The sequence below is a fragment of the Gracilinanus agilis genome, chromosome 6 (genome assembly GCF_016433145.1).
Source record: "Gracilinanus agilis isolate LMUSP501 chromosome 6, AgileGrace, whole genome shotgun sequence".
Taxonomy (NCBI): domain Eukaryota; kingdom Metazoa; phylum Chordata; class Mammalia; order Didelphimorphia; family Didelphidae; genus Gracilinanus; species Gracilinanus agilis.
The window spans coordinates 174128463-174154141 of NC_058135.1; the positions used below are offsets into that span (position 1 = coordinate 174128463).

At 37.6% G+C, this 25679-nt stretch overlaps 1 protein-coding gene across 1 annotated transcript in view; it reads right to left on the minus strand.

Moving 5' to 3' along the window:
• Window positions 1–19664, minus strand: part of LIMCH1 (LIM and calponin homology domains 1) — a 232811-nt gene extending 213147 nt beyond the window's left edge. The window contains exons 1-2 of the mRNA XM_044681742.1: window positions 19620–19664; window positions 18837–18907 (exon numbers count right to left, since the gene is read on the minus strand). Coding sequence (XP_044537677.1) covers window positions 18837–18907; window positions 19620–19664 — 116 coding nt within the window. The remainder of the gene's footprint in view (window positions 1–18836; window positions 18908–19619) is intronic.
• Between the last annotated feature and the right edge of the window lie 6015 nt (window positions 19665–25679).

Sequence of the window (25679 nt, forward strand, 5' to 3'; positions counted from 1 at the left end):
TCACTTGGCTCACAATCTCTTCTCGACTCTTCCCCTTATTATTATCTTCAGAGTTGCTAATATAATTTGTTGCTAACTCAAATGATAGCTATCCTCAGTTCTTGAACTCGTCTCAACTTTTATGACCCTCATTATCCGTTAAGAGGGCTGCAACTTACATATTATCATCACAAGGAACTACTCAACATCCAAGATGAATAACTCTCAAATACCCTGTCTGCATATAATCTTATGTCTATTATTCCTTCCTTACTTGCCTCACTTCAAATCAAGACATCTAGTCACTGTACTATTTTTATCATGCTATTCACCCAGTCTAGGAATTCTGTTTTAGATTCACATCCTTCCTTACTAATTTTCTCTATATCAAAATCAGAGAGTTGGACTTGGGTGATTGTCAAAATCTCTTCTGATTTTGATATTATACAGTTCTGGGAAAAATGGAAGAAGCAAAGCAACACAGGAGACGTAAACAAACTGATGGCTTAGTTATAGTCATTTTGAAAATTCTCTCCTCTCCCCTTGCTCCCTGTCCTTTCATTTCTTTCATTCCATTGACCCTATATCCTGGAAAATTCATTCAACTGACCATCCACTCTGTTTTTGCTTTCAAGTAGCTAAATCCTGTTGAAAGAAAAGAGGAAATGATCCTTAACTATACTACTTGGTCTCAGTGATGGAAAAACTCTCCACCAATTGGAGCTATCCAGAAGTAGAATAGCAAAATAGCAAGTGCTATGCCTCACTAGAAGCCTTCAAACTATGGCTGAGTGATCTGCTGTCCTTTTAACCTGTACATGAACAAGAACGTCCCTTACCACCCACCTGACAAGAGGTAACCCCACCTTACCTTGAAGACCTCTACTGAGAGGTAAAGTATTACTTTCCCTTCCCCTCTTTCTATAATCTGACTCAAAGCCTTTGACTTATACTACTCCCCCGTGAGACCAAGAAAAGAAAGGCTAATCCCTCTTTCCATAAGGCAGCCCTTCAAACACCAGAAAAGAGCTGTCATGTTTCCTGGAAGCTTCTAGACTCAATATTCTCTGTTCCCTCAGTTGATCCTCACATGCCATGAACTCAAGGTCTTTCATGAAGGCTAGATCCTACAATGTAGATGGAGTCAGGAAATTCAAATATAGCCTCAGACATTTCCTAGCTGTGTGACCCTGGGCAAGTCACTGAACCTCTAAAATGGGAATAATAACAGCACCTACTTCCCAGGGTTGTTGTGAAGATCATACTAGATCCTCTCTGTAAAGCATTTAACACAGCACATGGTACAGGTGTGAGAGCAATATCAGTGTTGGCTCTTATTATTCATCATCATCCTGGCTGCTCTTCTTAGGTCTTTGCTCAAGCTTACAAAATTAAACAGAATTCTCTAAATGGAATGTGATACCAGAAGAACTATCATGTCCCTAGACAATACACCTTTCTTAATACAACTAAAATTACAAAAGGGTTTTGGTTTTGATTTGTTCTCTCTCTCTCTTTTTTAAACCTTTACCTTCTATCTTAGAATCAATACTATGTATTGGATCCAAGGCAGAAGAGCAGTAAAGGTTAGGCATTGGGGGTTAAGTGACTTGTCCAGAGTCAAATAGCTAGGATGAATCTGAGACAAGATTTGAACCCAGGACCAGTTTGATTTTTTTGACTGTCAAATCATACTCTTGGTTCATTTTGAGCTAGCACTGAAACCCCAGAACTTCTTCACATCATCTTCCAACAGTCTAGTCACAACTTCTCATTTTTAAGGGAAGTTGATTTTTTTAAACCAAGTGTAGGGCTTAGGGACAGCATGACTTAAATCAACAAATAACTTTTTTCTTTTTTCTTTTTTTAATTGTTGTTTAGAATATTTTCCCATGGTTACATGATTCATAATCCCCCCTTCCTTGCTCTCTTCCCTGTTCCCAAAGCCGAGAAGCAGTTCCACTGGGTTATACATGTATCATTGTTCAAAACCTATTTCCATGGCATTCACATTTGCAGTAGAGTGATCCTTTAACATCAAAACCCTAATCAAATCCCTATCACACAATGTGGTTGATCATATATTTTTCTAATGCATTTTTGTTTCCACAGTTCTTTCTCTGGATGTGGATAGTGTTCTTTCTCATAAGTTCCTCTGAATTATCCTGAAGCATTACATCAATGCTGGTAAAAAAGTCTCTTACATTTAATCGTGCCACAGTGTTCTGTATACAATGGTCTTCTGGTTCTGCTCCTTTTGTTCTGCATCAATTCCTAGAGGGTTTTCCAGTTCACATGGAATTCCCCAGTTCTTTGTTCCCTTCAGCATAATACTATGCCATCACCAACAGATACCACAATTTGCTCAGCCATTCCCCAAACGATGGACATCCCCTCATTTTCCAATTTCTTGCCATCACAAAGAGCGCAGCTATAAATATTTTTGTACAAGTCTTTTTCCTTATTATCTCTTTGGTGTACAATCCCAGTAGTGGTATGGTTGAGTCAAAGGGTAGGCAGTTTTTTATAGCTCTTTGGGTATAGTTTCAAATTGCCCTCCATGGTTGGAACAATTCACAACTCCACCAGTAGTGTATTAGTGTCCCAGTTTTGCCACATCCCCTCCAAAATTTATTACTTTCCTTTGCTGTCATATTGGCCAATCTGCTAGGTATGAAGTGGTACCTCAGAGTTGTTTTTAATTTGCATTTCTCTAATCAGGAGGGATTTTGAGCATTTTTTCATGTGCTTATTGATAGTTTTAATTTCATTGTGTGAAAACTGCCTATTCATGTCCCTTGACCATTTGTCGATTGGGGAATAGCTTGATTTTTTGTAAATTTCACTTAGTTCCTTATATATTTGAGAAATTAAACCTTTGTCAGAGAATTTTGTTATAAAAATGTTCTCTTAGTTTGTTGCTTTCCTTCTAATTTTGGTTGCATTGGTTTTGAAACAAACAATTTTTAAGCACCTCACACATTATAGGCTCTGTACTAAGCTTAGGGCATAGATTATGGATTTGGAGTCAAGAAAACTGGGATTCAAATTCCACTTTCGATGCTTACTAGTAGTGTGATTCTAGAGGCCTTGGTATGCTCATCTGTAAAATAAGAAGGATGGACTAGATGACCTCTAAGGTCCCTGTTAACTCTATCCTTTGGTTTTATATTTATCCCTATTAAATTTCATCTGATTAGGCAAGTCCCCAAACTTCTAGCCTGTCAAAACCTCCTTGGAACCTGACTTTGCCATCCACAATTTGATAAATATAGTATCTATACATTTATCCAGATCATTTATTAAAAAATTACATAGAGGAGAGTAAATCCATAGCTCCTTGGGACACAACAGAGGCTTCTATTCAATTCTTTGGGTCCAGTCATTTAATCAGTTCCAAACACAACCAGTTGTATTAGCCGATATCTCTCCATCTTGGTGACAAAAATCTTGGTACGTCAAGACCTGAAATCTGGCACCACGTAGCCAGCTTCCTTGGTAATGAATGTCCCCTTATTCAATTAAGCTTGTACTCAGAAAGCAGACACAGTACATTGGCTAGGAGTCCACAGACAGTTGTTCCAGCACAGCAGAACCTGCCAGAGCTAGTACTTCTCTGGCAAAGCCTTTGAGAACCCAGGTGCACATCCATGTCAAAATGAGGGATCAAAGGAATACAAGTCCTGGCAAAAAATTTAGAATGAATAATTTAGGAGATAGTCATTGAACATCTAGAAAAGGAATTAATGATCACCAAGATGATGGCTTCATCAAGAATGGGTTATACTAGATTAATCTTATTTATTTTCTTTGTTGACACATTTACTAGGTACAAGTCTAGGCTTCCTTTTCCAGATAATCATTAATAATACATTCCAGGATTTTACCAAAAATCAAATTCAAGCTTACTGCTCCATAGCAAATACACATTATACTCTTTTCTATTTGGAGAATTATATAACAGTATTTGCCTTTTTTCAATCTTATGTACCTTTAACACTTTGTAGATCCCAGATCATATGCTCCATAGGTTTTCTTCTTACTATCCTTTACTCTTACCACATGGCTAGACCAACTTCTTATCTAGTTCCACAGGTCCTTTGAGGACAAATACAAAATACCTTAAGGAATCTGTTAATTCCTACTTATACCCATCATGAAGCCCTTCAGTGCCCTGTGCCTCATTATAAACCTTGCACATACCAGACACATAAGAAATATCGGTTGAATAGAATCAAGAATTGTGTCAATTAGCCTTGAAAACTAAACATTTGCCTCATCACATTTTTTGAAATGGAAAAGGGGCATTCGGAGTTTCAAACAATAGACATGGAAATGAGCTTGCTTTTAGAAGACAACTAGTGTGTAAATCCAGCAGCAATTGACTCTGTCCCTCTGGGTAACAACCTTCTCTGCCATTACCAGCTGCCCCTGTAGTTCCTAGCAGAGTGTGTTGGACTTAGTAGGTGTTCAGTGAATATGTGCTGATTAATAATGTATATCAAAAAATAAAAACAGCTGGATCACCAAGACAACAGTATTGAAACAACAAGGGATTCTAGGTCCATTAACATTTTAAAGAGTTAATTTTTTTAAAAATCCTACTCCACGCTTCCAATCCACTACGTGCCAGGACTATAGTTGAACAGGGAGAAATAGAACTTCATGTGAGGATCAGCTGACACTCTGAGCTCATTCCCACTGGTTTTTGTTATTTCACTAAGTTGCTGCCTGCTTGTTGCCATAGCAACATCGAATAATAGGAAAGGGGGAGGGAGGAAGATAAAAATTCACCAAGTTGTCCTCTAAGGGAAAGTTGGTTTGGGGGGTGGGGAGGTGTAGATAGAGGGGTGGGAAGAAGAGAACAGAGAAGGAGGCAATGAAGCTTTGGAATTTGCCAATATGTACAGTCACTTCCCTGATAGAAAAAAGAGAAGAAAAGCTCCCTGCTCTTTCTCCTTGGGAGGCACATAATTCTATTTGGTTTGGTACAGAGAAGAAACACAAAAAAGTAATTTTATTCAGAACTGATTTCATTCAAACTATTGGAGAATATGTCACTGAAGGCCATAGGCATTAGGAGAGCAAAGGATCAGCCTCACAAGAGAAGCATTTTCATCTAAAGATGGGACCAAAAGCTTCAAGCAAAAAAGCTAAAAGAGGCTGAGGTTCAATTTGCTCTTGAATGCATTCAGAAAAGAGTAGCAAACTTCCCATATGGCACTGGGCTTTAATTATCTGGAAATGCACAAAATCAGGTTAGGAATCTATTTCTGGATATGCTTTAAACACCTCGAGACTACAAGAACAACTAAATTATAGTGTGAACTTCAAACACAATGGCCAATTATCAAAGTGCTAATGATATTATAGATATCTTAAAGAGTTATTCATTTTACTCAATGAATATTGATTAAAATTAACTTCTACATGTGAGGTAATATGTTGGGTACTGTGTAGTATTGCAAAAATGAATCAAATGTTCTCTGACCGCCAAGAATTTAAAGTCTAGAGACGTGCATAATACAAGGCAAAACCCGGTAATTACCAGATAAGCAGTACAAAATACTACCAGAATTCAGAAGTATGATCTCAAGAGGCTGCACAGAAGATGGAGGATTTGAAACAAATCTTGAAAGTCAGGTAAGACTTCAGTAAAGGGAAAGCCTATCAGGCAAAGGGAGTATCAGAAGCAAAAGTAAGAAAGCAGAGAAAACTTTATAAGCCATACTGAAAAAATAGACCATCGTGCAATTTGGTTAGAGCCTGGAGAAAGAATGTAAGAGAATGAGTAGAAGCTGAAAATGTAGGCTGCCAAAAGACTGTGGAAGGCCTTGGCCAGAAAACTAAGAATTTTGGATTTAATTCTGTAGGCAAAGCACAGAAAATGATCTTAATCAGGAGAATGGCATAATTACAATGCTTCGTTAATCAGACAATGGTGTGCATTATCAATTGAATCACTGGGGGACCATTTATGGGACTACTGAAGTAAACGGTATGTGCAGAATCAACTGGCAAGGTTGGAAAAAGTGAGAACAAGGGTCAGAGTATTGTGGAAAGCAAACTGGGTTTGACCTAGGAGAATCTAATTTTGAATCTCAGCTCTTGTTATTACTAGTGTGACTACAAGCAAATCACAGTGAGGCCACATTTTCTCACCTGTAAAGTGAGGGAGTCAGAATAAATCATCCCTAAAGTTCTTCCTGAACCTAATCAAGTAATCCTTATAACAATAGTCTTGGCATAATGCAGGTAGGTATGTATATGGATGCACACATATCTATACTACGTGGTGGAAAGAATCTAGTAGACATTCTGATGCTTGCTGGCCTGAAAAAAATTAAATACCTTCTTCATTGCAAAATGATTTTTTAAAAGACACCACTACTACACAAGCAAGAGGGGGAAATGACTCAAGCAAGAGGGGGAAATATTTCGACCAACTCCTTCAAAACACTAATGTTACAAAACGCATTTTCTTAGAAACCATCCAACACAATCTGATCTTAAATGAATGATGCTCAAGTAATAGATTAAAGGAATAAAATAAAGATGACTTTTAATCCTCACCCATCAAATCCTGCAAGTAACTGCTACAGACAAGCAATGAGTTATGCTAAATTTTTCCCCTAAACATAAAAAAGAATTTTTTGTCGCTGTTAACTGAGGTTTAAAAAGGAGTCAATTACTCCAACAATTGTGGGATAAATTTGTTCAGGAGGTGGGATATAAAAAATTACTTCAATTTGCATTTATTTAATAAGTATTAAATAACAGAATGAGATTAAGGAGTGGAAATTCCAAAATGTTGGAGGGCAAGGGCTTACTAGATAAGTTATTTTGCATAGTTTCCAAACCATCTTCCATAACATTAAAGGAAATCTGTCAGTTCCCTACTAGAACTGGAGAGTTCACATTAAGTATTAAGAACAGAAGATCTGTGCTTCACCAGGGCCATTGCTATTACATAAAATATTTAATGTTTAAGCATTACTATACATCTGGGTGAGGGTTCCTGAAATGATGGAATTCATTTAAACACACACACACACACACACACACACACACACACACACACACACACACACACACACAGAGGAGACCTTTATAATTTGTGCCCAGAGAGCAGAATGAATGGGGTCCCTATTCCACATTGTGCTCTGTGTATCTCTAAGAAGTCTCTCTTTAGTAGTAGAGACTAAGGGCCATTTAGACTGCAATGCTGCCAAAATACTCTCAAACTTGGGGCATTCTGCAGCTCAGAGGGTATGCAGATTCTTCTCCATAGTTCTCCATCTGTTTTCTTCTTTCCCAACAAGTCAGGTGAGGGTAGAGATGGAATCTGACATCTTCCTAAATATGGGGCCCCATCCAAAACAGGCGTGCCATACAAATAGCAATTTTCCCTTGGACCACTGTACCGCTAAGGATCTAAAATAAAATGGCTCCAGATGTCCTCACTTGAACCTAAAAGCTAATGCTTAATGAGCCTTGGTGCCCCAAATACCTGGAGCCAGGCCAAGTGAATGATGCCAATGATGGTTTGGCATGAAGATACACGAGTAGCCAACATAACAGAGTCCACTGAATTCTCAATCCAGGACTCATTACTCTGAGACCAGACTCTAGGAAGGTGAAAGGGTCTGGGGTCTGCTTCTGAAGCCATGCTAGCTAAGAATTCAGCAACTATTCAGACAGAACTCTGAGCACCAAGAATTTTAATAATTTAGATCTTGAAGGGTTTATCAAGTGCCTTCAATTGGAATGGGCACAAATGGAAGCCTTCATAGGTAAAAGATGACTAAATATCTAAACTGTTAAAATGTAGAACCAGAGAGGGAAGAAAAGAGAATTTCCACCCCTTAAAAAGCAGTAAAGCAAATTAAACTCCATTCCTTAAGTGTTAGGGGGTACGTAGAGAGTGCTCATAGTCTAAGTCCATGTAAATTATTATTGTCAGCTCTGGGTGTTACATATTACATTAAATAAAACTAACTTCCTGCCACCTTTTCGTCAATGCACAGTATGCTTTCCTCTCAATGCCCCAACAATGCACCTACTCATTCACTTTAAGCCTACCTAAAGCAAAATAACACTAGGACTTCAGAACTGCTACCTGCTACCTGTCCACCATGCTTTCCTCTCAATGCCCCAACAATGCACCAACTCATTCACTTTAAGCTTACCTAAAGCAAAATAACACTAGGACTTCAGAACTGCCACCTGTCCACCATCAAAACAAACCCAAAACAAGAGGCTAGCATGTGGAGCACCATCAGCAGATATAAAGAGCATTATATCATTCACTGCTTTTAGTTATCTAGATCTTGGCATTGTCACTACTACCCCTCTTAGTAGCTTAATTTCATTGTCTCTGTTTCCTTCCTAAAAATCTTCATTCTCATATTACTTCAGTGGCTTTTAATGGCTTAGTTCTTGACAGATCCAGCATTTCCACCCTACCCCCCTCCCCCTTAGGCCACATTCCTTTTCAACTCTCTGCAAATGATATAACTGGTCACTGCATTCTCCCTTCTTTTCTCTAGAGGAAAACCATGCTTGGTTTTCCTCCTACATCCTAGATGGCACTTTCCCTGTCTCCTAGGCTGATTCTACTTTTCTCTTCTACCATCTTTATATACATCCTACAGCTATAGGTACTCACCAAAGCTATGTTTTTTTTTAATCTATAATCTCAATAAATCCAACCTCACAGTTTAACCTTTATAATGGCAGTATTCACGCCCTTATCCCCAAGGACCACCTCTCGTCTAAACTTCAATCTCCTATCTTCAACTTCAGTTACATAACCTACAACCTTAAAACTCAAAATGCCCACAAGTAAACTTATTTTCATCAGCCATTTGTCACTCCAACTTCCAATACCCCAGGTTTGAAACCTCTGCACAACCTTTATCCAACATATCCAATCAGTTGCCCAAATACTAATTTTTCTATAAAAATACCTCTTCAATCTGTCCCTTCTTTTCAATGTCCACTGCTTCCATCCTAATTCTAGTCCTCATCACATTATTCTTTGATTATTGTACCAGTCTTGAGAATATCATATGAGTCTCCTAACTTCAAGGTCTTCTCTCCATTCAAACCATCTCATGCATTGTCACCAGATTATTCTTCTCAAAACACTGAATTTATTATGTTACTCCCCTACTCAAAAACTCCAAGTGGCTCCCTGATGCCTAAGAATAAAGTTGAAGTTCTTCAACTGGCAGTCTTCAAACTACTATTCTCTTTCTCTTTACTTTTGTACTGTTCCTCAATAGAAAACTTCTACTGTGCTTAGCCTATGGTTTTTTCCATTTCATACTTAATGTATCCACTTCCAATTAGAAGTTCTCATCCATATTTTCCAATTCATGAGACAGCTACATAGATCACTGGGTTGAGAAACAGACCTACAGATGAGAGGTCCTAGGTTCAATTCTGGCCCTAAACACTTTTTAATTATGTGTGACCGTGGGCAAGTCACTTAGTCCCCATTGCCTAGCCCTTACCACTCTTCTGCCTTAAAACTAATATTTGGTATTTAGTCTAAAAAAAGAAGAGAAGGGTTAAAAAAATTCATGTATCATCTTTTACTACTGCTTATTCAATGTATAAATATCTTATCTTTCTAATTGGGACTGAAGCTCTCAAAGGGAAAGAATTCCCACTCTTTTCCCATATTTTCCCTCAATACCTAATACAATGCCACCAATGCATATAGTACACTAAATAAATATTTGATGACTAAATGTATGGATGAAAAAATGAGGCAAATAGATTTCTAGGTACCAAGTGATACTTTATTATTATACTTGAATATGTACTTGAGGCATTCACAAATATATTAGCTTTAATGATCTTTCACTACAGGATCATGATTTGAGTTACAGGCAGTTTCATAAACAGAATAAAACCACCAACTCTCTCACCAGTTCCTGAAATTAAGATTCTTTTATGTTCTGGAATCATTATTGTTGCTGCTGTTGCTTTAAAATTAATTGGTCCTGCACTAAACGATAACTCTAGTCCAACTATCAATAATATGGAATTAGGCCTTGATCAATGATACATGTAAAACCCAGTGGAATTGTGCTTCAGCTAAGGGGGACTGGGGGGGTTTGGGGGAAAGGGAAAGAACATGAAACATGTAACTAGGGGAAAATATTCAAAATAAACATTTTTTTAAAATTAACTGGTCCTGAAACCAGCCTAACTTGGAAGATATGAATATATATTGTTCTTTTGCTGGATCATGTGTTCAAAACACAATAAAAATCCAAGCTAAGTCTACTTTCCAGGTCTAAGCAATCCATTCGCCGACTAGGGCATAAACAAATGTTTGTCACAGATCTTTTATCTTTCGAGAATTATTTTAGCAACAGGGAAATTTTTTTATTTCTCTCCTAAGAAGTTCTTTCATAACTTAAATGTAAGCTAGCCACACATTAGATCACCTATTATATGCATATATTTTTGGCATAACTATATCAGTAATAGGACTGTATACCAAATAAAAAAAGAAATTAATTCATTTGTCCAAAAATATTTACAGTAGCTCTTTATATAGTACTCAAAAGAGAGAGAAACTAAGGGGGTATTCACTTATCAGGGAATGGCTAAATAAATTGAAGTAAGGACATGGAGGTGACTCAATAGATAAAGAGTCAGGCCTGAAATTGGGAGGACATGGGTTCAATGTGACGTCAGGCACTTCCTAGCTATGTGACCCTGGCAAGTCACTTAACTCCAATTGTCTAATCCTTACTTTTCTTGTACCTTGAAATCAGTACTAGTATTGATTTTAAGACAGAGAGTAAGAAGTTTGTTGTTTTTTTTAAAATTATTAAATAAATAAATAAATAATTTAAAAACTGTTACATATACTGCAGTATATATTCTAAGAAATTATCAGTGAGACTTCCTGGTTAAGATGGCAGCAGAGTAAAAAGCAGCTGCTTAACCTCTCCTAACTGAAACATATAGGACTCCTTAAGAAGACATAAGAAATTATCAAATGGACACATTCTGAGGAAACTGGGAAGACCTTGATGATCTAATACAGTATAAAGTATATAGAACTAGGAATTCAATGTATACAAAGACAAAATGAGAAAGAAAGAAATGCTTGAAGGACTTTAGAACTAATGAATGTAATGACAAACCATGAGTTCCATACTGACAATGAATCACACCTCCTCCCTTCTGTCAGAGAGATGATGGACTTAAAATCCAAAATGAGGTGTACATGTTAGTCGTGGTCAATGTGGACATTTGTTTCACTGTGTCATCAATATTGATTTAAAGGGTTTTTTTTGGGGGGGGGTTGTTGTTCTATTGAAGGAGAGATCAATGGGAGAATAATAAATGCTTGTAAATTTTTTTAGGAACTTAAAAACTGTGGGATGGTAATATAATTGAATATTATGGTATAGTAAAACCTGATGAATATGAGGAATTCCAAGAAACATCGGAAGATTTTTATGAACAAACCAGATATAAAATAATCAAAACCAAAAAAATAATATATACAACGGCTAAAATAATACAATCAAAAAAATTATTAAGAGGAAGCCAAACTAAATAAAGTGAAAATTAGTGAAAACACATAAGAAGCATATTTCCTCTCCTCATTCCAAAAGTAGAGAACTGCTAAGTTAAATGTACTACAAAACCAGAAGGGCCATCGAATCCAACTCTCTCATAAACCTAGGACCTGAGAAACAAATGTCAATGTCACACAAGTAGTAACAAGAGTCAAACCCAGGTCTTCTGACTCAAAATCTCATACTCTGTCCACTGTCCAAATGACTAACATGAATGTAGCTCTTAACAAAATGTATTTATCTATCCTGTGTTTCTAGCTTTATCTCTTGCCACTACCCTTCACATATTCAATGATTCTGAATTTCACATATTCGATATTTCAGCCAGTCCACCAGTATCCTTCCAAATAACACATTCTCCCACCTCTGGCCTCATAAAGCAGTCAATCTAACATAGGTGATAAAATTTGCCATGTGTGTTTACCTTACTAGTCTCCTACCAGACTCCTAAAGGACATGTATGTATTAAAGTTAATACCAAATTCCCTATGGCCTTAAATTATAAGGTTTAGCAAATCATGAGAATTCATACACTCAGATAACTGCAATAGTAAGGTTTTTGCTTTGGTTTGGTTTTTTGCTTTTTTACCAAGTTCAAAAGTGACAGCAAAGAGACACAAGGAGCCATGGGAATTTGGAAACAAAAAACCAAAACAGGAAAATCAAGGTGTAGAATATGCTTTAACAAGAGTTTGAAACATGGAACCCAGAACGTTAAGATATAACTTCAGTGACTTTGTAAAATTATATAGCTTTAACTTTTTAATGTTCCATTTCCTCTTTTTTCATTTTTTTTTCTTCTGAGAGTATCCAGGCTGGAAGTATGACAGCCACACATAGCCAATCTCAATATTTATCCACATGGAAGCTTTAACCTGCTCTTTTCCATCTGGGCTGCTTCATCCCTACTTAGGTAACCTAGTGGCCCTCTCCACTGGGAAGAAGGGAAAGATGGAGAGAGAAGCAGTCATTATGTTGGTGCTGGACTTAGTGGAGATGGCTCATTAGTTCACTGCAGCCGAGAACTCCTGAACTCATGTAATCCAACAGCTTCGGTCTCCCCAGCAGCAGGGACTAGAGGCATTTACTACCAAGTACTACTATACCTGGTCTCTCAATTTTCATACCTAAAAAACAGGATCATTATCATTATCCATTGTGCCTTTCAAAGACTAGAGAATGGCAAATCCTTAAAGGGATAATGAAAATGCCCTTGGTAGTCAAGAGGTAGGACAAAACAAAGAAAACTACAAATGTTTATTCTGTATTTAAGAATAAGTAAGTATAAATGAAGATAAGTGAAATAAATGAAGACAGAAATCACTATATCTAGAAACTAAAAGAAAAGAGAGAGAAGAATTAGGGTAGGAAGAAAAGAAAAAAGGTACAGGAGGGGACCTGGTGGACAGAAGCATGAAATCATGAAAGTAAAGGACTCTTGCATATTGGTAAATGGTTGAGGTTACAATGGCAGGTAAGGTTGAAAATGTAGTCTGGGGACAAATTAGAGAGGACCTTGAATGCCAGACAGAATTTTCAGTGGACAATGGGGAAATAAAGCATAGAAATTAGTAAAAGGATAAGCTTTAATACTAGAAGTGACAACTGTGTGACAAATACAAACATAAATACAAACAATATTCCCTCTTTTACTTCCCTTACCTCCCCCAGAAAAAGAAGACAGGAACAGTTTTGCTAGAATAAATTTTCTTCTACTTCTCATCCCTCATGAGCATGATTGTCCCTCATTCAAATGCCATAAAAGGTAAAATACTACAGAGATCAGACCTACAGCAAAGAATAAGCCCAACTTACTAAAATCACTTGACAAAGAAAATATTTGAATTCTAGTTGAGCAGGAGAAATTAACTTAAATAATTTTAAAAAATAAACGAGACCTTGCCCAGAAACTAGGGTGATAGAAGGAGAAATCTTCAGTAGCCCTGTGCCCATGAATGTCCTTCCATTTGATCAGAACCGTGGAATTTTTTTGGGAACACAGAAATGTTTTACCAAACACACTGAACATTGGCTCCTAAACACAGCTGCAAACACCATTAGGATTGGCTCCACTAATAATAACAAGATTAGCCTTGAACAAAGAGAAAGGGTTCCCAGTTGCAATTTACATATTTGTCAACTGGAGGTTTTAAGCATTCCTTATCATCAGATGCCAACCAAATCTCTACTTTCCAAGTTACAAAGAAGCACCACACAATTTCAAATGAGGAAAGCAGCTGTTCTTAAATAACATCTCTAAACACTACTGGGTTTGTTCTCAATTGAGATCACAGATTTAAAGGTAGATGGTATCTTTGAGGTCATCAAATCCAAATCTCTCCTTTTACAGGTAAGGAAACTGATGCCCAGGGAAATTAATGTTGGGCTTTCCCCCCCTAAAATCACACAGCTAGTAAATGATTGAAGGGAGATTTAAACCCAAGGCTTCCTGACCTCAAGTTTAAGCCTCCATCCACTACACCACACTGTCTTTCATGGATCTGCCAATAATTATTGTTCCTATTCTAAAATAACGCTACTGTAAACCTTTGCTATGTGTTAGAACTGTGAGGCTGCCCTCAAAGATTTTGCCTTCTACTGCAATCACCAACTCTTAGAAAAACCTATTTCATTCTGGGAATCAGCAATGCTGGAGGGGGTCAAGGATGCTATAAAAAAAAAAAGTTCTAACAAGGATATACACAGACAAAAATTAGAAAAATTTTGACCCAGAGTCTGGTAGCATAAAGAGAGGTCTAAAAACACATTGAAAAACCAGCACTCAAAGATGAAGGGCCAAAGGATTCCAAGGGCCTCTTGTCTTGTCATTAATAACAATGTGTATGTGTATGTACTTATTGTTGTAGATTTTTACAAGTATGCTTTTTATTTTATTTTTTAATCACATACAGAAGCAATTTTTGACAATTGTTTTCTGACATTTTAGGAATCAGATTTTCTCTCTCCTGCCCTTCTCCCACTCCCCAAATTAGACTCCAACAGTTTCTTATTTGGCTGTGGGGAGCATTTTTCATCATGTGTTTCTCGTAGATAACTCTGGAACCTGCTTGGCTGATAATAGTTTAGTCTTTCGCAGTTGGTCATCGTATGAGTATATTTATTGTTAACCCTCATAAAATATAAGCTTTTTGAGGGCAGGGGCTGCTATTATTTTTCTTTTTGTATCTCCACTCTCTAGAGATTTGTTTGTTACAGAAGAGGCATTTAAGAATTCACTTTTATCAAATGCTTATTGATTAAGAGGTTGATCTAAAAAACAAACTTTAATTAAATTTAATGAGTATAAGAGAGATGATCAGGATTCAGAAGTGATATAGAGAAAAGAGGGCCAGTAAAAGGCAAACACAAGATTGTATTTAGAGCTGAAAAAGGTCTTATAAGTTGTTCAATGCAGAGGTGTCCAAACATGTGGCCACAACATCCTCAAGTACAGCCCAAATTAGATTAAATGCAATTGAGAAATATTTAGTAAAATAAAAAGATAACAAAACATAAGTAATTATAATAAATGGTTTTCAGCGTCCATGTGTGGCCTGCAAGGGTCCTTATTATCATTTAGTGGCTCCCATTTCTATTTGAGTTTGACACCATCTGAACATCCCTCAACCTATTATCTTTTTGATGACCTGAGACTGTAAACTAACAAAAGGCACTCCCCTTCTTTATGCAAATGTGAGACTGAGGACCAGAAGTTAAGTGACCTACCTGAGGGCATACAGTTGACTCTGAATCCTTTCCTACCTAACTGTCTTGCTTTTTCAAATAGTGAATGCTTATCATTTGTGTGGGAAAAGAGGAAATAAGGAATCTGTTTGGGTTGGACTAGGGTCCCTCTCAACTCCTACTCTTTGATTTTACATCTGATGGAGAAAAGACAAAGAATGAACAATATGTTGAGGCCTATAAAGTATGGATGATAAGAATGGAAGAAGTAAAGGTCAGACACAGAAATGTGAGAAATACTGCTATTTTTACAAAATTTGAGAAAGAGGAATTTTCTCTCTGGAAATCAAATCAATGAATCTCGAATGAAATAAGAGATGATGAAACTGCAGCAAGTAAAGTAAGAAATGAATTAAGTCCAGATGAGGATTTTAGTCCTGGAATGAAGAATTCTAAAGCTCTAATCAAAAGAGATTGTTATTACTAGTGTGAGTAAATCACCCAACTGTTTAAAAAGAAATACATTCTTTTAAAATGTGTTGTGAAGGCACATTCTGCTAGGTCAGGGGTCGTCTAACTTCAAGACCCTTTAAAAGAGTCATCTATGTCAGATATCAAGCTGAAAAAATTGTAGGCAAAACCTCCCAATTTATCATTGCTTTTAAAATTAATCAGCACACCATAAAAGCAACTAGTTGGTTCATTCAAGGTTCTCTGCACAAGCCACTATGCTGGGCATTACAGGAATTACAAAGGTAAAGAAGTCATGATGCTGTTTGGAGCCTGGGATCTAGATGGGGGGGAGAGAAGCTATTTACAGAATTAACTACAGTGGAAAGTGGTGTTCCAAAAGGGACACAAAGCTTTGAGTGTTCGATCAGAATCCATTTGTGATGTCATCCCTTAAGCTGTCACATTTATGTAGATGACTCTCAAGTCCTGACCTGTCTCATAAATTTCCCATTCCCATTCTCAATCACCCTTGAGATGTTTCTACCTGCATATGCTGTCACTTCAGTGCCTAGCACAGACTAGGTCCTTAATAAATGTTTACTGACTGAGTGAATGTCTAAAACTCAACTTATTGGTTTCTGATGCTATTTGACTTTGAGAGCTAAAACTTTCTTTTTGGCTCTGTGTGCTAAAAAGGTGGAAGCTACTCTTCCTTGTGTTCTCTCTCTCTCTCTCTCTCTCTCTCTCTCTCTCTCTCTCTCTCTCTGCCCTACCCCCGCCTGTCATGTAAACACTTACCTTCTGTCTTAGAATTGACATTAAGAATCATTTGCAAGGAAGAAGACTGGTTAAGGGCTAGGCAATTGGGGTTAAGTGACTTGCCCAGAGTCACACAGCTAGAAGTATCTGAGGTCACATTTGAATCCAGGTCCACCCACCTCCAGGTTTGGTCCTCTATACATGGAGTCACCTAACTCCCTTGAGGACACTTTTCTCTTAAGACGTTGCTCTCAGACTCTTGGACAGAAGGTCTTAAGCATTCAGGGTCCAAGATGATGTACTAATTGTCTCAACTTCTCTGTTCATGCCACCTCTTTTCTCTTCTTAAGGGCACAACAATTTCATCTAGATTAGCTTATCCGCCCACTGGAGGCAATAGTTGAGGTATTTGGTGGTTGAGAGATAGATAGCAGGACTATGATTCTGCTTTAATGCCAAATGATCACCTCATAGAGAAAAGAAAGGAGCTGCTGATGAGAATTCCCATCACTAAAGCAGGTTCCCATCCTGACTGTGCCACATTCTTTCTCTGTACCTTGGACAAATCACTTAAGCTTTCTGAGTTGAATCTTTTCATCTGCAAAATGGAGGTTTGACCCAGGTGATCATGAAGGTTCCTTCCAGCTGGAAATCCTCTGTCTTCATCCCATTCCCTTTATTGTTAACACGAGGGAAGAGAAAGGGGATCACCATTAGGAGATGGATAAATTTTATACTAAAAAGATGAAAGGTCCAAATGTTCTCATCTCTTTCTAGACTAATGTGGTATACAAAAGAAGGAACTCCAAATATGTAAAGTTTGAAAAAGTAACAGGATTTGATAATTCTCTGACTCCAGGGAAGGGGAAAGAATATCCAAATACCTCACTTTGGCCTGCACTTTGAGAAAGCTGCCTGTCTCTCAAAGAAGCTGAGAGGTGATGTTTCAAGAAATTTGTAGTGAAGATGAAGAGGAAGAAAGAGCTTAAAAATAAACATGAAGAATTTTGTCATCATACAGCAGTGCATTATTGGTCCAACTGAATTCTATTAGGAGCATGCCTATGGTTTCTGGGTATAAGAGCATCTGTACATCCCTAAAACATGTCTTTGCCTTGATATCTTGAGATTCACATCTGGGTAACTCCTCTGAAGATGACATTGTTATATATAGAAGCAGGCTTTGTAAATAACAAACACAATTTTGAGGAATCCATGCTAGAGATGGGAAGAATGGAGAAGGAGATAAATCACAGAGAAATGCTGCTACTCTTTCAAATTGTTGTGCCATAGAGTTGAATGTACCTTTTTCTGTTAAGCTGTTAAGTTGTTTAGATCTTTAAAGACATTTCAAAGACAGTACAATGAATTTTAATTTGGTTTTGTTTCTTAAAAAAAGTTTGTAAAAAATCATTATCGGCATCTAAATCAGAGTAACATGAAATCCAGTCCTTGAAAACTTCAGGTGAAGTTCATGTCCTTCCTGTTAGAATTGTTACAGCTGCTGCTTATTTCATTACTAGTTTAAAAATAGGATTCTGTTGTTTTATTGAGGAAAAAAAAACCCTTCAAGACTCCACTAGACAGCATTCCAAGATACAGCACACATGATCGGTGAAAGAGGGAGACAAAACAAATAACTTTAAAGTCACGTGTTCCTGTTTGAATCACATTCACTAAAAATGATTTGTTGCATTGATCAAGGAGTGGAAAACTGCAAGTAGAAGGACAGAGAAGGGAGAGAAGAGGAAAACAGGCAGAGAAATGGGAGAGGAGAAAGGAGAAAGAATGAGAAGAAGAGAATGATTGAAGAAGAAAAAGAGAAGAAGGGTAAGGAGAGGAGAAAAGAAAAGAAAGACAAAGGAACAGAGGAGAAAGATGGTTAAGAAATAAGAAGAGGAGAGAGAGAGAAAAAAGGCATAGAAAAGAAGAAATGAAATAGAGAAAAAGATGAGGGAAGAGAGGGCAGAGAAAGGAGACAAAAGAGAAAGACAGAAGATAAATTTTCTTTTCATTTGGTGTTATCTGAGGAAGAAAGTTAGAACAGTAGGCTTAGACAAAAGAAGACTTGGGTTCAAATCTCAGCCCAGACATTTAACAGTTGTGCAATCCTGGGCAAGTCATTCAACCTATCACAGCCCTTTTTGTGTTAACTGAGAGGAAGAAAGCTACCTCTTCACCATACTTCAGCCTGGACCTTCACAACAAGTGTGACAACAGAAGCATAGTTTGAAAAATCACATAGAGTATCACTGAGGTCAAAACAAATGGGAATGTAAATGTTATGGATAGTAATTTCCTACACCACCACCTCTTTAAGGGCAATAATTCAAATCAGTCTTTACTTACTCGCAGAGCAGGATGCCATTTTCTAGTCCTGTTCGAAAATCTCTGTCACCAAAACTTCTGCCAGTTACTTGCTGGGAAAGGAAAAAGAAAAAAGGTATTAATGTTTCTCTCTAATCAGGAAATTCAATATTTTTCCTGTAATTCAATAGCCCAGGAAATTATTAATGACATTCCAGGAATGGGAAAAATGTGTTATGCCTATGTTTTCTCCTCCAGTCATGTGGTCTTGCCTGAATCAATTAAACCTAAATTTAGACAGTTTCCTAGACCACTTATTGTCTACTATCTATAAAAATTTTAAATCATAGCTCTAGAGCTGAAAAGGATCTGAAAGGAAATTTAGTCCCATTTCTAATTTTATAGATGAGCAAACTGAGGCCCAGAAGAGCTAAGTCACTTGCTCATTCTCAAAAAGCATTAGAAGCTGTATTTGAACACAAATCCTCTAACTCTAGTTAGAAAGTAAGAAAGACTTAGAAAGTTTCCATATGGAAAGACCTATTGCTCTTTCTCTTTAGTCCTGACTAATTGGCATTTTGCTATTGTGGATGTGGTTGATTTTGGTATACAACTTAATCTGTTCCATTCAAACCTCATTATATCCAGCTCATTCACTCAAAAATATTTACTATGCACTTACTAGATAACGAGCTAATACTTACAGGACATTTTATGATTAGCAAAATACTTTTAATATTCTTTTATCTTTACAATAAACCTAGGAAGTGGGTGCTATTATTACCCTCATTTGTGAAAAAATTTTAATGACTTGCCCAGGCTCACACAACTGACAAATATCTTGGCTGAGATTTGAACCCAGATTTTCATTTCTAGGGCCAGTATTCTATCCACTATGCAACACTGCCTTTTAACATATAAAACACAAGACAGGCATACATGTGTGTACATGCACATGCACATGTATGTGTTGAAAAGTTGGGAAGGGCTGAACAAGAACAAGAATGAACTGAAAATCTGGTCATCAGCTTCTCAGAGCAAGCTGTTCAATCTGTCCCTTTCTCTCAAAGACCAAGATAAGTGGCCCTGCACATGATCCCTGCAGGGAAAGAAGTCACCACAGTGATATACCACATTCATCTCCAGCTATAAAGCTGTTCAAGCTCATATTTTTCCCATTTCCTAGTTCTGTCCCTAATTTGATTTATCTCCCCATCTAGATTGTCAGCACCTTGAGGGCAAGACATGTCTTGAATGTTATGCAAAAAGCTCCTTAGCTTCCTGGCACCATGATAGTTTCTTTAATCACTAACCAAACAAACAAACAAAAATGACAGAGACAGAGACAGACAGAGAGGAGTAGAGAGGGGAGCCTCTATATTTTAAGTCTCCAATGAAAACCCTTTTGCTACTAGTCAGGAACTCAATTCAAACACAACTAGAGTGATTATCTCTAGTCATGGATCATTTAGTAAATCTTTGAAGTAAAAGGTGGCCCTTTAAGGAAAGGCAAAATGCTTTCATGCGCTGAAGCAATGAAACTGAACACACAAGCTGGAGAAAAAAGCCATCTGTCATCACTCTCTTTTAGCCAAGTAGTTGTTAGGAAGTTTATCTGTATTCTCCCTTCATTCTCAGGGAAAGCTCCATCAGTTCCATTTGGGGCTACTTATTTCTCTAGGTTGTGTCACTCTCAACGCCATGATACTGACTCAATCAAATAAATGTATGTTCGAACCTTATGTTTTTCCTTTTTTAAAATGACTATAGTAAAGAAAACCACACTGCAACCAGTCCATAACACAGCTTCAAGGCGATGTCTTTTATTATGTGTTTACAATATAACACATTGTATTATATGACTATAACTGTTAATTAATTGGATACATTCACTATTATGTCAGAGCTGGAACGGATCGAACCAGTGCCAAGAATTAGCTTCCAAGACTCAAGCATAACTATATTATACACATTTTAGTTCAGAAACACACTAATTTACCTTCCAGAATCTACACAAAACAATTCTCTCTCTGATAAACTGTAATTCAATAATAAACTGCAAGTACAAAAAATGGTTTAAAATAAAAATAAAACGCAGGGGCTGCTAGGTGAGACTCAGTGAATAAAAAGCCAGGACTAGAGACAGGAAGTCCTAAGTTCAAATCTGACCTCAGACACTGCCTAGCTGTGTGACCCTGGGCAAGTCATTTAATCCCAATTGCCTAGCCCTTATGGGCTCTTACTTAGTATCAGTTCTAAGATAGAAGATAGGATTGGGGGGGGGGGAGGAACAGCAAAAGAATCATCTGATGAAGGTAACAACTTAATTTAAAAGTTATATGTAAATCAGTTATTCAGAACAGTTATTTGGTTGTGTAGATCCCCAGAAAGAGAGAGGATTTGGGTTCAATTCCTAATTTTGGCAGGTACTACCCTGCATAATCTCAGGTAAAGCATTTAATGTCTCTGAGCCTCACCTCTCACTACTAGTCCAAGAGGCAGGACTAGAAGTCTTTAAAAATTTTTTTTTAATTTTTTTCAATTGAAAAATTTTATTTTATTGATTTAGAATATTTTTCCATGGTTACATGATTCATGTTCTTTCCCTTCCTCCCACCCCTCCCCATAGCCAATGAGCAATTCCACTGGGTTTTACATGTGTCATTGATCAAGACCTATTTCCATATTATTAATATTTGCATTAGGGTGTTCACTTATAGTCTACATCCCCAGTCATGTCCCCATAGACCCATGGGATCAAGCAGTTGTTTTTCTAGAAGTCTTTTTTTAATAGTTTATATATATATATATATTATATATATATATTTTTTTAAACCCTTGTACTTCGGTGTATTGTCTCATAGGTGGAAGATTGGTAAGGGTAGGCAATGGGGGTCAAGTGACTTACCCAGGGTCACACAGCTGGGAAGTGGCTGAGGCCGGGTTTGAACCTAGGACCTCCTGTCTCTAGGCCTGACTCTCACTCCACTGAGCTACCCAGCTGCCCCTATATATTTTGTTTTTAAGACACCTAAGTTTCCCCTTCTATCTCTAACCTCGTTTCCCCTTCCCAAAGAGCCAGCCCTTATGAAAATGGTGTGAAAAAATGTTGGGGAAATTGAGTTCAAAGGAACCTAGATTTATTAACAGAAAGACCCAGAGAGGTCATCAGGTCCAGCCCCTTTTATTTGAAAAATGAAGAAAATGAGGCCTGTAGAGGTGACTTACTCAAAGTCACAGAGCTATCAACTTAATGGCTCGGCCAAGATCCAAAAGCAAGTCTTCTAACTCCAAATCCAACAATCCTCTACTCTTCTGGAACTGAATTTTCTCATCTATTAACTAAGGGGATTAAATATGATCCAATAATCTCGGATACAGAACATGATGCAGAAATAACATTATACATGCAAGGTTTCTAGGTTCATAGATGTACTGCTGGAAGGGCAGCTATGGGATATCTACTCAAAATTAATCATGTTATGGATTAGAAAAATAAGGTTTGCAACAGTCAAAAGACTCACACAAGGTCAAGTTGCAGAGCTAGAATTTGAACCCAGATCATTTGACTTTAAATGATTCCCTTTACCAACCCAGTCCAAAAAATCCCATTTAACCCCCTGAAGCATAGAACTTGAATGCCCAATCTTCAAGATCTCAAGAACACATCTTTTTCCCAGCCCACTCTACTTCAGGAGAATAGAGGATTCTATCTCCCTATATAAGCCCCTAACAGTGAGAAGACTTTCAAGGCACTGTTGTTGACATGGGGCTGAAATTGCAATAGAGCAAAGGATGATAAAGATTGAAAAATGGAGGTACAGAGAGGAATGGAAAGGGAGCTAAAGAGGGATGGACAACCATAGAAACTCTCTGTTTTCTTGGCCTTTCTTTTCTTATAACCAGCCCCAGCCCTTCAATATATGAGCTCTCCATGGTATTACCACTCCACCCCTATTCTGAAAGTCCCCATATCAGCCTAGAAACCTCTAGTCTTCATGTGGCTTTGAGAATGAAAACTTCTCTGCCTGTGATAAAGGTAGAAAATCAAAGAAGACCTTTCCTGGCCTTCTAACTCATCAATTATTTATCAAGCATCTAATAGGGTGCCAGGCACTACACCAATAGGTTCAAAGGATGAAGCAATCCCTTACATGCTAACAAAAGCCTCTTGTGTGAGACAACCCAGGGGTGTCCACACTCAACTGGGAGGAGTGGTCAAAGCCTGGTGGAAGTTTCTCAATGGGTCAGTGATCGGTCTTCCCTTCCTGATATGGTTTGAAGATAATCCCACTTCCATCCTGAATTCCACTACTGGAAGAGACATAGATGCATCCTGCCCCACTGGAGATCTACTTTGGCATGGGGTGGGATCCAGATGTATTTTGGTCTTTCTTTTCTACCACCCTCCACCACCAACCCCCATTCTACTTCTGGGGAGAACGGGTACTTCAGGGTACTTCAAAATAAAGCTACAAGATTTTCCCAAATTTGAGGTAAAATATACCCATAATAAAATCCTATATTTTTCTTATTAATAGTAACAACAACTAGCATTGATATAACATCTGAGGGTTTACAAAATACTTTACATGTTATCTCATTTGACCTTCACAACAACTAGGGCAGATAGGTGATATTTTTAGCCCCATTTCCCAAATGAGAAAACTGACTTTGACTAACCCAGGGTCATCTAATTACTCAGTGATGGTGCCAGAATGTGAACTCTTCTTTTTTCCAGGTCCAGCACTGTCCACCATACCACCTATTTGCCTTAGGAATCACTGGCCACTCTGCTGCTTTTGCCAAAAATTCTAAGTCTCCAAAAGTGATTGCAAAGGAATGACACATCAGCTTTGAGGAGTAGCTAGGAAAGGATGGAGGAAACAAGAACTTTCCTTCAGGTGGATTAATCCCCACCCCCACCCCTTTGCCCAGGAGTGGGCCCTGTATCAGGTGCGAAGTAGAGGTGTGCTGCAATGTAATCCAGGTAAGCAACAGTAGGCCTAGTAGAAAAAGAGAGAAGGGCAGGGAATTTCCAGTGAGGAACAGAAGTGAAAGAAGAAAAGTTGTTCTGGCCATGAGACTATCCTACCCACCTGGGCAACTATTTTTAGGTGACTAATTTATATGATAACATATTATATGTTAAGTCAAAAAATCCTAGTACTGCTTTTATGAGTAGATCCCATAAGCCAACAAGATACCACACACTGGAACCAAGTTTCAAATGCTAAAAATGTTAGACATACATATTTTATCTCTAAACTGTTAGGAGAATAAAAACTCATGGAAGAATATGATTTCATACTATAAATGTTCAAAATAAAAAAGAATAAATGGAGACTGCAGAATTTTTATAACTGGAAATGGCTATATGTGGGTATGCTCCATAAATGTTAAAAGAATGATATGAATCAGCATAATTTTGTATGTAAATTATAATATACAAAGATGTATGAATTATCTTATTTCTCGAAAGTCAAGTTGAGTTGCCATTTCTTATATATAATTGGCAAGCCAAGTCATCATCTCTCTCCAACTCCCTTGGTCCACAATATTCCTCCTCATCTCTCCGTGCACTCCCAATCCTTCCTTAAACTATTTGTTCCCCACTTTGTTCACAGCTAATGACCAACACCATCTAGTGTGAGCTGACCCTACAAACACCGTCTTGTTCAGCATATTCTATCAACATCTATCCTATCACTCCTTCCAGAAATCTGAGGTTCAGTGGAAGAGCCCATCTTATCTTCAAGAGCCAATATTTCCATCTGTGATCTGACCACAGTCAAGTATCTTGTTTCTACACATTTGTCTTCTTCTACCACACCTTCACTGGTTCCTTTCCTTCTGACTTGAAATATTGAAATGAGAAATTTTTCTCATTCTTTAAAAAGCAAAGCTTTACTGATGATTCTATCTCATTCACTTGAAATCTTGTTTCCCTCCTTCCCAAGCCATATTCCTCAGATATGTACATAACCCTCACAGGTATTGTCTTTGCAATCTCTCTGCACTCTCACTTCTGCCCTCATTAGCAGGAACTGCTCTAAGATAACCAGATGACTCCTTCTAGCTCTTGTTCTTATTCCTATCACATAATTCCTAATGTCCTTGGACATAGATCACAGGTTAGATTGTCTCAAAGAAATTTTAGGTTTCTTTTCTTCCTCTACATTTCATTCAGAAAGGTAATCCAACAACTAAATTTCAACAAATAATTTGATTATTCTCAAAGCTATACCTCCAACCAGCACTTGCTCTAGAATCCTATGTTTCCAGTTGCTTCCAAAAGGTCTCCACTTGGATGTACCCTGGTCCAGTCCCCTCAAATTCATTCCCTAAGATATGAGTTCCTTCTTTTTCTGCACAGATCTATATTTGGAATTCTACATCAAGTCCAGATTACCTCATTTTACAGATGAGGAAACTGGGGTCAAGAAAAATTAAATAAGTTGTTCAGTGCCATAAAGCTAATGAGTATTTGAGGTAGGATTCAAACCCAGATCTTCCTGACCCCAAATCTAGTCCACAAATCATTCTGCCTCACTGATGTGATAAAACAGAATTAAAACCATTTCCCCCATCCAATAGCAATTTTTGTGTGTAATAGAATAACCTATTTTTCCTATTCATTCAAGTTTCTCTTGGTGCCATCTACTATTCACCCCCCTCTTTCCCACCCACCCCCATATCATCTTGGACCATTTAGTACTCCAACCTCTCCCTGTGAATAATTCTTCTAATTACTATAATAGGGAATACTATCATAGTAAATAGAGTTCACTACAGAGAATTACACGTAACATTTCTCCATATAGGAATACAAATAACTAGATCTTATTGAAGCCCTTAAAGAGGCAGATTTTAAAATAAGAGTTT